The 16,079-nt window shown below is 34.0% G+C and overlaps 2 protein-coding genes across 2 annotated transcripts; both read right to left on the bottom strand.

The window, feature by feature from the left end:
* Nucleotides 1–33: 33 nt before the first annotated feature.
* Nucleotides 34–3,160, bottom strand: LOC145224196 (U8 snoRNA-decapping enzyme-like). The gene is made up of 4 exons (XM_080090641.1): nt 3,132–3,160; nt 2,398–2,513; nt 1,689–1,842; nt 34–1,341 (listed from the first exon to the last, which is right to left on the bottom strand). The coding sequence occupies exons 2-4, from the start codon at nt 2,511–2,513 to the stop codon at nt 1,129–1,131; spliced, it is 483 nt and encodes a 160-aa protein (XP_079946767.1). The 5' UTR covers nt 3,132–3,160; the 3' UTR covers nt 34–1,128.
* A 749-nt stretch (nt 3,161–3,909) lies between these two features.
* On the bottom strand, nt 3,910–15,992 carry LOC145224194 (kelch-like protein 12). Its single transcript, XM_080090640.1, has 12 exons — nt 15,674–15,992; nt 15,473–15,596; nt 14,868–15,021; nt 13,813–14,027; nt 11,141–11,284; nt 10,078–10,156; nt 8,962–9,027; nt 8,412–8,497; nt 7,916–8,105; nt 7,296–7,439; nt 4,302–5,882; nt 3,910–3,987 (listed from the first exon to the last, which is right to left on the bottom strand). Exons 1-11 carry the CDS (start codon nt 15,733–15,735, stop codon nt 5,719–5,721), a joined length of 1,428 nt encoding a protein of 475 aa, XP_079946766.1. The 5' UTR covers nt 15,736–15,992; the 3' UTR covers nt 3,910–3,987; nt 4,302–5,718.
* Between the last annotated feature and the right edge of the window lie 87 nt (nt 15,993–16,079).

Genomic DNA, 16,079 nt, shown 5'->3' with positions numbered 1-16,079 from the left:
CATAAGTTATTCAAGCAGAACAGCCTTGTAAAATTCAAATGCTCAATTACTTTTATTGCTGAAAAAATTGGTAATACACACATTGCAATCAACAACCAACAATAAGATACTTCATAATATCACTTTAAGCCACAAAAAATGTGTAATATTGGTTTTGTTTCATTAATATCACGAACAAATTTGTGCCACAATGGGCTGGTGCTTCTGTTATAGTCAGTGCTTCAAAATATTTAAACATTTTATGTCATTAACACAAATTTTGTACAATATTACGGTGTCAAATAAATAATATATTTTAAACTTTCATTTTAAATTATAAACACAAATAAAATTTGATGTTGAAAATAAGAAAAACACTTTAAACTTGTGAACAAAATATTTAATATCACCTCACAAAATACACAAAACATTTGAATTGAGCATTGACAGTGATTTAAATAACAAAGATACAATCAAGTTTCCAAACTATCTGCATAGTTTTTAAAAGTACAATCACAAAAATCAGGTTGTTTGATTAGCTACAAAATAGTGTTTAATATGAGGTGCAAAAAGTTCTAAAACAATCATCCAACCACAATAGCTGTGCTCAGTTAGAAAACTACAGCATGCTAAAACATTGAAGGTACAATGGTAATGGCTTAATATGCTGCATGACCCCTTTAATTACAAAGTGTTAATATATGTGACTGACAAACTATTAACATGCAGAAGGAATTGCAACCACTTAAATAGTTAATAATTTTAACACAGTGTTGTGACCACTTTTCAAGGTTTTTTGTGTGTTTGTTTTTTGCATTTTGTCGCTTTATAAGAATGTTGTCTTGCAAGATATGCTATTATCCTGATGAAGGCATCTTGTATGGGGCGTCGAAACATCGAATATTTACAATAAAACTGCTGGAAGAGCAATGCTTGGTTGTACATCAGTTTATTTTTTACCATCTTAAGATGCAATTGAACCTTTCCTAAATGAAACTTTGCACATCATTTAGAAGTACAGTGAGTAATAAGTATGTAGGCATAAGCTTTATATACTTGGTCATAAATCAACATGAAATACAGTAATGTTATGTGAAGGGCATTTTAATGTTGTTTTGGCATAAAACATTAAAAAACTTCTCTCTATGGTTATGTTTTATCTCGTCGATGTTTTAATTCAATCATTTTTGCCCAAGCATGTTGCATGTCTTCAACATTAACCAATTGTTTTTCGACGATTGTCTTCACTAATTGTTCTCTTGCATTTCCCACAAAATTGTGCAACAAGAAATGTGGCATCGGGCCGTAAGGTTTGTCTGTTAGTGGTAAGCAGTCAAGCGGAACTCTGATAATTCCCATTGTCTAAAAACAAACAAACAAAGATTATTGTGTAACTGTGCTAAGTATAAAAGATATTAAATCTGTAAAGTGTAAAGAACTATATACAGGGAATAACTTCAACTATAGATAGCAAGTTATTATGTGTTGACAATTAACGGAAGTTTGAAGCACTGTTACTTGGTCAAACAGTTAAAACAAACCAGCACAGGACAGAAAAATAGATAATACCAAAGTTTGAAACCCAAATCATGTCATGGGCATAAAAATCTTATGTTCCAGTGCTAAGGTTCATGCAATTCATATTTATCGATAGTGGTAAATTACACCTTTAAACTAAAATGAGAAAATTTCACTAAATTTGAACTGACCTCTCCACCCCAGTCTTGAGCTTTTAATGTCTGCATTTCAATCTTCTTAAATTCATCTTCGGTAAACTCTTTCACATAGAAATGATCAACTAAAGGGGTTGCCATGTAACTGTGGATCCAAGTACCGTAGTAATCGCTGTCCGAGAAAAAGTTTCTGCAAATATGGAACTGATCATTATATCAAAATAAGACAAGCTTCTGGCAAGCCCTGTATTTATGTCATAAGGTAAATTACAGAAGTAAATGGCTATGATTAACATGCAAAGGCTATTTAAACCATCTGCATCAAAAAACAAGAACAACAGTGTATTCTTGTTTCTCAAACTGTGCTCAACAACAACCTGTGTAATTTACAGTTTCTGAGGTCATTGAACAACAATATAGTTCTCCTAGTGCAGCAGTTCCCAACCAGTGGGTCACAACCGCAACTGGGGTGGCTTGACAAGTTATTCTGGGGTTGCCTAAGGCATGGTTCCCAAACCGTTTTAGGCCATGAACCACTACCCCCAATATAATAAACCCATGGACCACTTTTTTGTTGAGAAACAGACCAGTCAATGTTAATATATAACCTACTAATTATTTTCTTGGGGTCACCGCAAATGTCACGGCACCAGAAAGGTTGGGAACTGCTGTCCTAGTGCAAATGGTTTCACAATCTATACAAAAAATGAATTTAAGTAAACAGCAACGTCCATTTTATTGTCACCTTTGTTTCAAAGCAATTTCCTCCTCCAGTTCTCGATTTAATCCTTTTGGTATATTTTCATGATAGTTCACATAACCACCAGGGAATCCAAGAGTCCCATCAAATCTTAGCTGCATCTGATACAGATATAAACTCAATTTCATACAACTTAGCTGAAATAGAGAATTCGGCCAAAAGTTCAAACAAAAAAGAATGAAACAAATACTTTGGCACAAATGTAATTGTTTTTCATTGTATTTCGCATCAAGTTTATGTTGACCTACAGTTCCTTACTGCAATGTGGCAGACAAGTGGACACAAAACCTGGAACTCCCCAAATCTACAATGCCTGTCTCAACCTTCGACATTTATGTAAACATGTGGTTACACTTTGGGGCCTTTGGGTCGAAGTATATTTTAGCACAATTTCAAAATTTAAATTAGTTCAATCCATTCTTTATCACCTGAACATGTAAACTATCCCACATTAGAGTTGGATAAAAAAAAATAAACAAACAAAAGCAGTTTGTTACCATAAGGAGAGACAAGGAAAACACAAATAAATAGTTTTCCTGAAGTATTTGGTTCATGGCAACTATTCAAGACTGTGTGCAAAGTAACATAAGGTGGAAACCTATGCTGCGGAATTGGTGTATGTATACTGGTCCTTACCATTACAGCGTGTTTCATGGGAATGTGGTCAAATAGTTTAGCAGTGAATTTTGCATACAGCAGTGCATGTGCGGCATGTTTACCTTGGCGTGGAATGTCTTGTTCAGTGCTGAACTCAGCTCTTGACTGCAACATAAAAAATTTGTCAGGTATCTCAACAAAATATATCTATAATTGCAAACACCAACTTAGCTTAAAAGAGATAATTCAATGTTAATTAATCTTTACGATGGACAAGTCTTATAGCATGGTTACTTAAATTAACCAAATCATTGTACATGCAAAATTGAAATTTGTATGTAAAATCATGATTAGATCAGTGAGGTTGTTGACCAGTGGTTCTCAAACTCAGTTTTCAGGGCCGCACGCGGTTCCCATCTATTCGATTTGTGGCTCACACTAGACCTCAGAAAACCACCAAACATTGCTATTTTAGCTTTCAAAGTAATAATCTTTAGTGATTTTCTTAATGTTTCATTTTTGCGGCTCCCTCAACGCTTAAAACAATACTATTTGGCCCCAACAATAAAAAAGTTTGAGAACCACTGTTGTTGACTATGAACATGTTATTATTACATCGCATTTACAGACAGCAGGTTATTAACAAATTACAAAAACTGCATTGAATCAACAGGTTTGGATGTCAAAATGTTTTCGGGGTAACTGGTGATGGTATGCAGTAAAACAGAACAATCTACATCCTGGAGTGGTACAACATACAAACCAATATTATTTAATCTTTTTGTGACTATTGGAAAACTGATGGTACTGTAAAGCAAAACACAAAACATACCTGCAAAAGCTTTATAGGGAAAATGATAAGCAAGCTGAAAACAGCTGATTCTTCAACTGCGTCTGCCATCGCTTGCAAGGTACTTCCCCCATTCAATCCACATCCATCCAAACATTGTAACCGTGAGATTCAAGGTGGGTTTTCATCTAAACCAAAATGTGTATTGTGTGAACGTATAGCCAAGCATTGGAAATTAAACTCGTTAAACCGCAAATATATTGATGTGGTCGACTTTAGACTTTGCTGGATTGTTTTTATCACAAGCAGAACACCTCATATTTTTTATCCGAAAATTTACTGCACGATTTAGTTTGAAGTTATTGAAGGACGTATGACATCACAACCAAATGACACAATATATCCAACACCATGCCATATTCATGATACTAAACTCACAAATTAGTTGGCAATCGTGCATTCAATAAATATTTTTATTAGGCATTTAAAATATAACGCTTACCTGGTTTATTTTGATTTTCCCTGCGATAACTGAGCATAAACTATGAAAATTTCTAATTCTGTATTGGTGCGCCACCCAGCGGTTGATTCTGGTTTTGTGAAAAATAAACATTACTACTAAAGGGAAGCCACAGTTTTCAGCATGGTGTATTTCTGATTGGTTCATGAGTACCCACAATGCACCTGACATGTAAATCACTTTTCTGAAATTTCTGAAATACGGAAATTACTGAGTGTTAAAATATTTTTTGTAATTCATGATTAGTTTGAAGACAGCACACAGTTACAAACAGTGCATTTTTTCGTGTATGAAAACAGTTTATCTGTTGTTGTTTCAACAAGATGCTGTTATTATCAGAAATGTCTCGCGTTACAAAACCTAACATCAGACCAAGTAAACATGAGAAAAGGTTTAGGTGCATCTGAAACAAGATCACTTGGAATGAAAATATCCATACAGTATTATTAAATCTCACCCCAACCGCATTATTTATATGTGGTCGCCAGAACTGAAAAGCAAAAAGTACACACCATTAAAAACGTAAAAGGTGACCATGGGTCAAGTTTTGGCCATTACAGCACAGTACAAACCAACATTCTAACCTGCTTTGAGACAATTAATGCTGTTTAATGCTGTTAATGATAATGCTGTTCATTAATTCAATTCAATAAAAACTTCATGACAATAAGCATTTAATCTTAACAAGCATGAAACAAACCAACTAACGCACTTTGTGAAAAGTCGCTTTAAGTACTTGGTATTCGACCGCTTATATTTTTGTGTAAACTATTGGGTACTGGTGTCAGATTGAAAGTTGGTTTCAGGTCAACCCTATATTAAACAAATGCTTGACTGTACCTGTTTTATGCTAAGCTAGAATATGTCCATTTAAGGCCTAGGAGCAGTAATTTTCAAAATGTGTGCTATGGAACACTAGTGAGCCATGAAAGATGCTATAATCTTCTTAAAGCTATAAGTCCATTTAAGGTTTAACTGTAGCATACAAATTTTGTTGCATAAAAACTTGGACTTCTTTTAGTTTTCATTAATTAGGACATTTTCAGGTTGGTTTTGAAAACTTTGTAAAACTGTTACTACTGTGAAACCTCAAGGGTGGGTAAAATTTATAAACGAGCTTGCAGAATAAACTGTTTTAAACTAATTGATGTCAACTTGAGGTCGCAGGTTTAACAGTTTTGCAATACATTTTCCCCAATCAGGTAATTTTATTCAGCATGATATACCCTATTTTCTTTTTCTCTTTTCAAATGGCAAAATTCTGTGCATACTAAAGGTTAAAATCAACAATTGGAAAAATCTGTCATGTCTGATAAATTTACTCAACTTGTGATCGAGGTGGAGAACTTAGTTCCAGTGTTAAAGCTGTGTTGGCTGCTCGATATTTCAAACACATTATTTACGAATGATTACCTGTGACATAAATCTTTCTATTCAATGTAACACAAGAAAAACCATCTGTTTCTTCATGTTTCATTGGTGGAATCAAATTCCACTTCCCACTTCTCACATCAAGATGTTCACAGGATTTGTCATCTGCTCCACCAACACAATAAAGTGAATCTGCAAACAGGTTTGTGTGAAATACTTTGTGATGTCACACAGATTAATATACATAGTCAACATAAAATTAAAAAACTGAAACCCACATTTGTAAACATATCTGATGTTGATGTATAATGTAAATTGGGCGTGGTTTAGGATTAATAAACTACATCATTAGTGTAATAAAGGTATAAGTCGGTTTCCAAAACCAATTGTACAGTAAATTTTATAACAGACAAAACTTCAAAAGAAATATAACTAGAATGGTGGCTTAGCACATATTGCCCTTGCACATACACTATGATCTTTTTTGAAACATAAATATATTTCCTATGCTTATTTTGTATTGGGTCCCATATTAGCCATCGTCTTTTATAACCTTGGTTGTTTCTGCAAGCAAAAACTCATGGGTCCCCACACATGCAAAGTTGTAGATAATGCATTTCAATAGATTACAATGAGTAAGTTTGGTATTGTGAAGACCAACACATGGATTGGTACTGTGTATATCTAAGTATGCTATATGGAGTAAAAACTATTTAAATTTAAAACCTCATTTTAGGGGGCTAGTAGGATAACTAATTGACGTTCAACATACACAAACTTAAAAGTAGGAAACCACAATGACTCAATCAATAGTTCTGCAAAATTTCAGTCCAATCTGCCAACGTTTAAAATTTGGAGGTGTTTTGAGCAACAACCGTTAATGTTTCTAACGTCAAAGGGCCGTTAACAACCCCCGAACTGCAATGGCACAAAAACGTCCACCAAGCAACCCACAAAGTCACAAATGAGTAACATACAACTGGTTGCTCTTGAACGAACTGCAAATGATGGCAAAACGAGTCAGACAAACTTCAGAGGGGAAAAACATTTTAGGGGGCTAGCAGGGTAAATACTAAGGTTATCAACAAAACGTGGGATGCACATCTACATAACTATATCCACCATCTGTGTAAATTTCACCCAAATCCATCAAACATTTGATGGAAAAAAGAGTCGGACAAACTTTGGGAAGAAAAAAAAATAAAACAAACAAACATTTTCAGTAAAATCAATATGTGTCCCCTTCAGGGAAGGGGACCCATAATTAATAGTCAGTTCAAATGGATTCAAAAGCTAAAAAGTTTCGAATTGGTTTAAGTAATTTTTTAGTTTATTAATATAATTGACTTGTTGGAGATTTTTATTGTTAAAGTACAAAACCTGTACTTTTGTTTGGAATGAGGTCCTACTGAGTCTTTTTGTTGCAAACAACTCCCAATTTAAACCAAAAGCCAGTTTAACACATTGATTTTGTTTGTAATATTAAATTAGTATATTGGTCACAATAGCCCATGGGGACACAGACTTCATAATCGCTGTGTATAATCTACAAGTTTATTTGCTAATAGAGATATTGTTTGTTTGATAACCAAACAGCTTTCTTACTCCTAATTGAACACATTCCATGTCGTGATCTTTTGTTTATCATGTCATGAATACGACTCCGCTCATTCCCGTTCACATGATAAACTTCACACGATGAAAGCTCCTCACTATTATTATTTTGTCCACCAGTCACATAAATGTTGTCTAAAACATGTTTTCTATTTAGTAACCTGTAGACACTGTACAACTAAATCTTTAATAGTGTTCTTGTTAACCTTTATATAATGACACATCTGGGGTTTAATAAAGCTGTACGAGAGGTTTTGCTAAAATCCTTTAACTTACATGTATAACAACCTTACATGGTTTATATTACAAAAATTATTAAAATAAATTACATAAACGGGAAAAATGAGGATTTCACGACAGCTGTAGGAACATTCAAGATTCAAGAAAGCTCGAAGAATGTTTTGCTGATTAGATGACAGCTATCTTACAAATGCTTTCATTGACCTTGACCATCACTTAAACGTTTTCATCTGTATTAGCAAAGTTGTTTGTCTAAATAAATTTAACTGATGATAAAATATTTTCAAATACAAGTAACAATTCCACATCAAACATTGCTTGTTACATACAATGAGAGTTTAGTTTGTTGTGTTGGCCCCCAATCCACTTACTTCCAATAACTGCTGATGCACCCCAACATCGAACTACCAACATATCACCCAACATTTCCCATTGTCCGCTTGTTGCCAAATTCAACATTTCACAACTTTTCATTGCAGCTCCATTATCATTTCCACCAAATGCATTAAGTATGTCTCCAACTTTTACTGAGGTCGACCCCCATCTTGGTTTGTTCAGTTTCTACAAAGTTTTAATCAAAGCAAAATAATTTGGCACAAAAGTTTAGTGGCTGCTCATATATAGAAGTTACATTCATTCAATTCCATGCATTGTTTAATTGCAACAAAGACACATTGTTTGTTTGGTAATAAGTTATTGTTTACAAACAATGCCAGACAACAATCAATATTTGACAAATGCCCAGCTTGCACTTAAATTGCATGGGGCAATAATTAATATAAATACAAATGTCAGATACAGTTTAACTGTTGTGTAAATATTTCATTATTGTGCATAAAGAGCAAGTTTTAAACTTTCCAAACTTACTGGTAAACGTTGATGTCGTTTTGTTGTGACATCATACTTCACACAATCTCTATCTGAACCTTTTCCACCAACAACAACAAATTCCTCTGAAACATACTTGGATTATTTCATGTGTTTTTACAAGAAATTTACATTTACACCAACATGGCTGAGAAATAAAATATTAAATACTAAAAGTGGACTTTACAAAGTTTTGCACCCATTTTATTTCTTGTCATTTATCAATATAGATGTTTCTTTTCCATTTATCTTTTAAGCTCTGACATGTCATTACTAAATCTAACCAACTATTTGCATGTGTTCAGTGATTTGTTTAATAAATCTGAAAAATGACCGCAGGATAAGTTTGTCTTAATATGTGTTTTTTTCACAGACATTAAAAATATTTAGAGTAACATTAAAACATGTCTATGTGAATTAATAGTAGTTAATAAAATCCACTTGTTTTTGTTATTTTATTTAAAATGTCAGCCATGAAAGTCAATTCATAAATCTACCAACAGTTTCCCAATTTAGCGCAAGTTAAATAAACTAAACTAAACCTTATTACCTTTTATCTCTTGTGGGGCAGCAATGTTTGATTGACTGGAAGCTGGTTCAGATGAGGGAATTTCCCCTGTTTACATTAACATATATTAGTCCAAATAAGTGCATTTGATAAAGCAACAAACATGTACAACATGATATTTCCACTTTATATGTATTGTGTACCTTAATTTCCTATACACACCATTTAATTTACATATATCATTGCTTTTGCAAGCAAAAACGAATGGGTCCATACACGTGTTCATGCAAATTAGTAATGATAAAAAGGTTTTCAAATTGTTTATTTTTATATTCTTTTTTGGAAGGACTAGTAGATAGCACCAACCCAAACTTCAAAAGGTTTGTCCATACCGTTTTTACATTATATTGATATACATATGTAAAAAGCAGTAAAAAAACATATAAAATACTCCTAATCCAAGAATTCAATCTCCAGGTTTGACCTCTTAGCTGTGCAAAGCCAGTTTTAAAACAGTTAAAACTTTTTTCAGAAAACCTAGACTTTTTTACAGACAATGACAATTTAGGATGATGTTTTGCAGCAAAGGTTTATATAACAAATTGTTCTTCCGCAGCTTATCTCGGTGGAGTCACCGGACAACTGTTTAATGACCATTTGACATGGTTTTCAATGTCAAAATCGTTATTGTTAAACACTAAGAACTGCATATTGTTCAACAGTAATGGTTTTTCCTAATTAATATGTAACTCACATATTGCTTTCGGAGTATATGTGAGCTGAAAAGGACCATTTTACGGAAACTTCAGAACTTCCTTTTTACAGTATATTGCACTACTAGTGTGAACGGTAAAAAAGAGACAGAAAACTAAACCACCTAATACCTCCAACAATTTTTAATTTAGCTTTTAATAAACTATTTGTGTCTAAGGTATGTTTTAAAACAGTTTTACAAACACAAACATGAGGTCATCGAGGTTCAAACTTTGAGATTCTGCAGGTAACTATCACATTTTTGAAGAAAAGGATGGGAAAACAAATGTTAGACAGAGAAAAAAGAAATACAGACAAAAATAATATGTTCTATTCAGGAAAGAGACTGATAAAAAGTTTAAACCCATTATTGAGAACTAATCGATGACATCATTATCAACTTACCTGCAGTGGGTTGCCGAGAAGATTTTACCAAATTGTCAACCAACATGTTGGCACAAACCAAATTGCTTCTCACCAAACTCTAATGAAATAAAAACAAATTAGTGAAAAATGCCACAATTTATGCCAAGCATTGTTTAGCCATTCTTATTGCAGCATGTAAGGTAAAATAATGATTTTGCAAGAGCATTAACAAATTTCAGGGCTTTCCATCTATTTAGCTTGCAAACTATTCTATTTCATATTTTTTGGCATCCTAGCATTCAATAAAGTGATTTGAATACATTTGTAGAGTTGTTTTTAAGTTTTAAGCTATTTAACATGTACCATACACTTCTTGCAGAAAATTAAAATTAAAATTAAGTGAGACCCTAGCACTTAATTTTTTTGTTTAGATCAGGGGTTCTAAGGGGGGCGTGAGGGATTGGCAAGGGGTGACGCAGCACAATCTGGTTGCAAAGTTTTAACTTGCAAACAATTGTAAATGAATGCATTGGAATGATTTCGGCGCTGACTTCGAACTTATTGTTTGAAAATTAAACTAAAGTAACCACTTCATTACTCTAAAATGGATGTCTACAGCCTTTTTAGTCGCAGTGACTTTAGTGCCCTTTTCCAAAACTTGGAACTAACTTGACAGTAGATTAATGACAAGTTGACATCAACCGCCAAAAAATTGGCAGTATATATATATATACCTCAAAACACCAGTGAAGTTTAGCAACAAAAAGTTTCTGTGGTGTTCGCCATTACCTTGATACCCTAAGCAAGTGTTTACTTTGCCTAATAGGTAATTTAACCCGGTTTACCACAACAAAATCACAAACCAGCGACAAAAAACGTCCAGCCAGGTCAAAAGCACATAGCATATTGTCTGATTCGATATTTTTGCTTGTTTTAAATCTAGCAAAAGTTTGTGCTCTCAATTATGACTGTTGCATGTCACATGAGCAAACCTGCTACCTCTCCACTTCTTTATTGACCCTCCATCCTGTCAGGGTTCAACCTCAGTTTTTAAAGCCCTGTTTTAAACTACATATTCGTTACGTATTTTCATCTTATTTACCTCGGTGGAAACTTCTGCAAGAAAACCTGAGCTCATCGAAGAAAGATCAATTTGTGAAAAAAGATTCACAAACAATTCCTCACGTTGTAGAGGGTTATAATTAACCCATTGCACAATCCCACTAAAAACAGCTTCCTCTTGATCCTACAATTACATCAATCTGGTAAAAAACTAGAATGGTGGCTTTCCTATACAGTTGGGTTCAGCCGAAACCAAATATTTGGCCAGATTATTCGAATCATTTATGACGTCGTATGCTACGCGTTTGACATGAAAACATGAGTTTTATGACCACAAAAACAGTGGTGCTACACAACAGGATAGATGAGTTTCATTATCATTTTAGTTATGTGGGGTTTGAGGTCAGTTCGGCTGTGGCGTCACATTTTATCTAATTTGGAAAAATGATAATTTTTTTAAAATAGTAATAATTGACGTGATTTTGGTTATGGCATAATTTGAAAGATTGTGTATAGTGACTTATAAAATAGAAGAAACACATTTCACGCTTTAAATTTGAGTTTGAAAAAGATTCAGTTTCAGCCAAATAATTTATTGCCATTCGGCCGAAACCGAATCTTTTACAAACTAAAAAATCTTTGCAAAAATAGCCTTTTTGGCCAAATAAATTCGGGAAACCAAATATTTAGTACATCTTCAATACTTACTATTCACACCATTTGACCTACTAACATGAATATTTTTGCAAGCTAAAAACAAATCCCAAACACATGTTTATGGAAATTGATTACGGCATAAAAATGGGGCAACTATTATTAGATTCTTAGGAACAAACTAGTAGAAAGCATTAAGCCAAACAACAGTTTTGTCCATATTCTTTTCACATCATTATATTGTCAAATATTTACAAAAGTAGTAAAAGAGTACAGTAAAAAAATACTTCCAATTTAATCTCTAGCTTTGACCTGGATAGCCCAGTGAACATTTAATGATCTTTTGACACAGTTTTTACCAGCACTTAGTCCTTAGTGTCCAACAATAACTTTTTGCCTAATTTATACGTGTCTCAAGAATCACTTATTTGTCAAAAATAAAAAAGCTACAGTGTGACCAAAAAACCTTTAACAACCGTGTTTTACGATACCTATAAGTTGTTGTTCAGTGACCTCTCATCATTGGGTGGCCAATCTGACAATGGCTGTTTTACGACCATTTATCACAGCTTTGGAAAACGTCTAATTCATTTTTTTGACCTTTATGTTAATCAACAATGTTTTGCCTGAGATATAAAAACCGAAGTACAGTTTGGATGAAAATAAATTCATAACTGGGATCCTGAAGCATCTATGCCGACCAGCGATCACGACACACTTATACATAAATCACAGTATGCCAGGCCCATTGAAGCTGTCATACCGAATCAGCCGATCACCAAGCATTCACCAAATATGACACAGCCCATGCTAGAAAAGTCTAGCCTGCGGTGGGATTCGAACCCACGACAGGAGTCTTTCCAGGACAACTGAGCTTCGCAGGTTAAGTGGAGAATCCGCCGAAAGTTGAATCACAAGCTCCATTGCATGCCTTGTATGCTGCACATGTCAGCTGCGTAGTAGGTAATTACCAGATGGCGATTGGTAGATTAACAAACCAGCGTTGGACAGAGAAAAAAAGAAAAGAAATAAGGACAAAAACAATATGTGTCCCTTCAGGGAAGGGGACCCATAACAAATGATGGCCACCACCCAAAAAGTCATCAGGGACCACTAAGGACCACCAGTTCATAAACACCTTTTAAGGGGTTAATGGGGTAAAAGGGTCTTGATTACACTATTGAACCACAGAAACGTTTTGTTTGTGGTGCACAGCAACATACAAAAATGTTTTACACTTTAGGGGCCAGCGAGGCAATAACTGGGATTGTCGAGACAAATAAAGCAGCTGGTGTATCTACATAACTATATCTACCATCTGTGACAGCTTTTATCCATCAAAGATTTAATGCCCAAAGTATATGGACAAACTTCGGTGGAAAAAAGAAAGAATATTTCAGGGAAGGGGACCCATAATACTTTACAATGCACCAACCAACAAGTATGAAACTCCTAGATCATGTACTTTAGTAAGTATAACCATGTTAAAACTTCATGTTTTAGGGCCTGTGGTTGCATAGCTGGGTCATTTGAGGTCAAACTTCGGAAGGAAAATTAGATAACTAACTACAGATGAATCCGGTTAATAGCATAATCTGTTTAATTGCATCACAACCGAAAATCCCAACTGTCGCCCATTGTTTGCAAGAAAATCATCGGATAACCGCACACAAACCGCATAAATTTGGATAACTAACTAACATGTTTGCAAATTTGAATATGTTCGAAGTACTAGTGTTTGACCAACTGAAACCAGCAATAGACTGAAAATAAATAAATAAATCAAACAACTCGTGTCCCCTTCAGAGAAGAAGGCCCATAACGAACAACAAACAAAATAAGGTATATGATCATGCAAGTGGTGTACATTCGTGACAAGAACTATTTTTCACATTATTTGTTTTGAGATTCAGCCTGTTTGTCTTCACAGATTTTGTTAAGATAGATGGATGAGTCATGACTCACCACTTAATTGACCAATTTGGCTTTACCAAGCACAAAAATTAGGACTTATGTTGCCAGTTAAGTACCCAAAATTTACTGCAACAATATAGTTACCTTGTTTCTCTGCTTGATTATATTGGTCATGTCACCAACGTCAAGTTGCATAAAATCCTTGTTTTTCATCACACTAGCGAAATTCTCTTTAATTGATTGATCTGTTCTATCAACTACATCATCCAGATTGTATCGCTTAGCATAAGCTCGAAGCTTTAAGCAATTGTCAGCAGATACAACTTGGAGAATGAATCGATTACAGAATGACTTCAGTCCTTGAACATAATTAAGAGTTTTAAAAATTAGATAGCAACAGCAATACCCTAACATACAGGTTAAATGTTATTCCATTTGGCTAGTGTGAAATATTTTAAACACTAGAATTACCAAAATGTGGCTAAAAGTAGATGAGTGGCTTCATACCAGTGTTTTATAACGATACCGGAACTAAATAAATATTGTTTGGCTACAATACCGGAAAATACAGAAATAAAAAATATCAAAAGATCTTATTGAACGAAATACTGTTTTTTTTCCATTCTGGTGTTTTGTTCTGGACATTTAACACGAAAGAATTGCTGAATATTTCACAGCATCGCATCATAATAAAATTTTAAAGCTCCAACAATGTGCATCTGTTTGACTTGTTATGTGACGTAATAACTACCCAACAACAATCATTGTGCAACTTTCTTTCCTTGTTGTAAAGATCACAAAGGGATGTTCTTTTGTTAAACCGAAATATACCGTTATAAATTTATTTCTGTATGAAAATATAAGCACCGGATCGATATAAATAATTTGCCCAGAACGAATAAACATTATTTCATGTGGTTTTGGTACATATTCCCATTGCACATATTAGCCACATAATGTGGCTATGTGGCACATAATGTTACAGTGGGTCATAATTTTTTTCTGAACCTTGCTTCGTTTCTGTGGGTAGTAACTCTGGGGGCCCAACAAATGCAAATTGTTAATTATGTATTTTACAATAAACAGATGTAATTTAGGCATTAGAAAGTCAAACACAGGGATCAATGTATTGCTAAATTGTGCAAACAATCAAATTTCTGGACCTAATCACACAAACATGTCATTGTCAACACACATACCTTCAATTTGTGTGTATTCAGAATCTTCTAAAACTTCCAGCATGTTTTCTTCCGTCACCTCAATATCACCAGAATAAATAAACTCCAAAATATTTTCCAATCTTTCCGGTGGGACATTCTCAACACTAACCACTTCATCATATTTCTCTTTCATCTACAAATAAAATTTAGTAAGTCAAGACAACTTAACTTTTTACAAACTGACTTAGTTGCTTTGCACACCATGTGTATGTAATGAGCTTATGGCTTGGATTTTGCTTTTACTCGCATCCTCCATTGTAGGTCTGTTAACATATTTTTAGGGAAAATCAAAGGCTTCAGAAGTCAAAATGCTAGAGGTATAACAAACCTATTTGTTCCAAGTTGCATAGAATATAACTGCATACTGTGTTAGTCAGGTGAATGTCTTTTGAAATTGTTTCTCAAATTTAACAGTAAACCAGGCTAATATCATTATTAAAAACATATTTTTTACTAATACTAAATGGTGTTGGTTTTTAAAGGAATAATTAAGCTATTTTGTTGGACCAATGTACCCCATTGTTGCCATATGAATTCAAAATTATATCTGAATATTTCAAAACAAGGGGAATTTCGGTTTTTACCTCAACACTGAACATTGTTTTGAAATAATCAGATGCAGCACCAAGAATGCAGTCATGAACAGAAAAGTTTTTTCCGTCCGAAGTAAGAGTTTTGTTGCAGTGTCGCTTTGGACCCTTTCTATCACTGCAACGAAACAAGCATTATTATACAAGTTTTTCGTTTTGCACACAAGCAACATATTCTAAACAAACTCGACATACAAGTTAAGATAATCCATTATCTTCTCCTTGTGCAAACTTCTTTCTTCTGGTGTTGGTCTCATAATGGCTTTTTAAGTTTTACAGCAACTTACATTATAGGTTTTAGTTGTAATCTAACTACCTGCAAATTAAGTTATTTCCAGTGTCTTTGGTCACACCATCATTGATCATATACATAAACTAACAATGCTATACATTCATTTTAAACATATTTCTGTGATAAAACACTGAACCAACTCGTAGAAAAAATTAAAGCTGCTTTTCGTAAATGCTCACCAAGTTTAAAAAACTTTGATCAAGCGATATAATCTATATTGATAATGATATCACTTTACATGTAAAAACCATCATCATTTAGCCGAAATAGTAAGTGCGAAAATTTGTAATAAACGTTACGCATCACTGG

Source organism: Phallusia mammillata, chromosome 4, assembly GCF_965637545.1.
Source record: "Phallusia mammillata chromosome 4, kaPhaMamm4.hap1.1, whole genome shotgun sequence".
Lineage (NCBI taxonomy): Eukaryota > Metazoa > Chordata > Ascidiacea > Phlebobranchia > Ascidiidae > Phallusia > Phallusia mammillata.
Note: the sequence above shows the minus strand (reverse complement) of the source record. Positions and strands in the feature narration are given on the sequence as shown.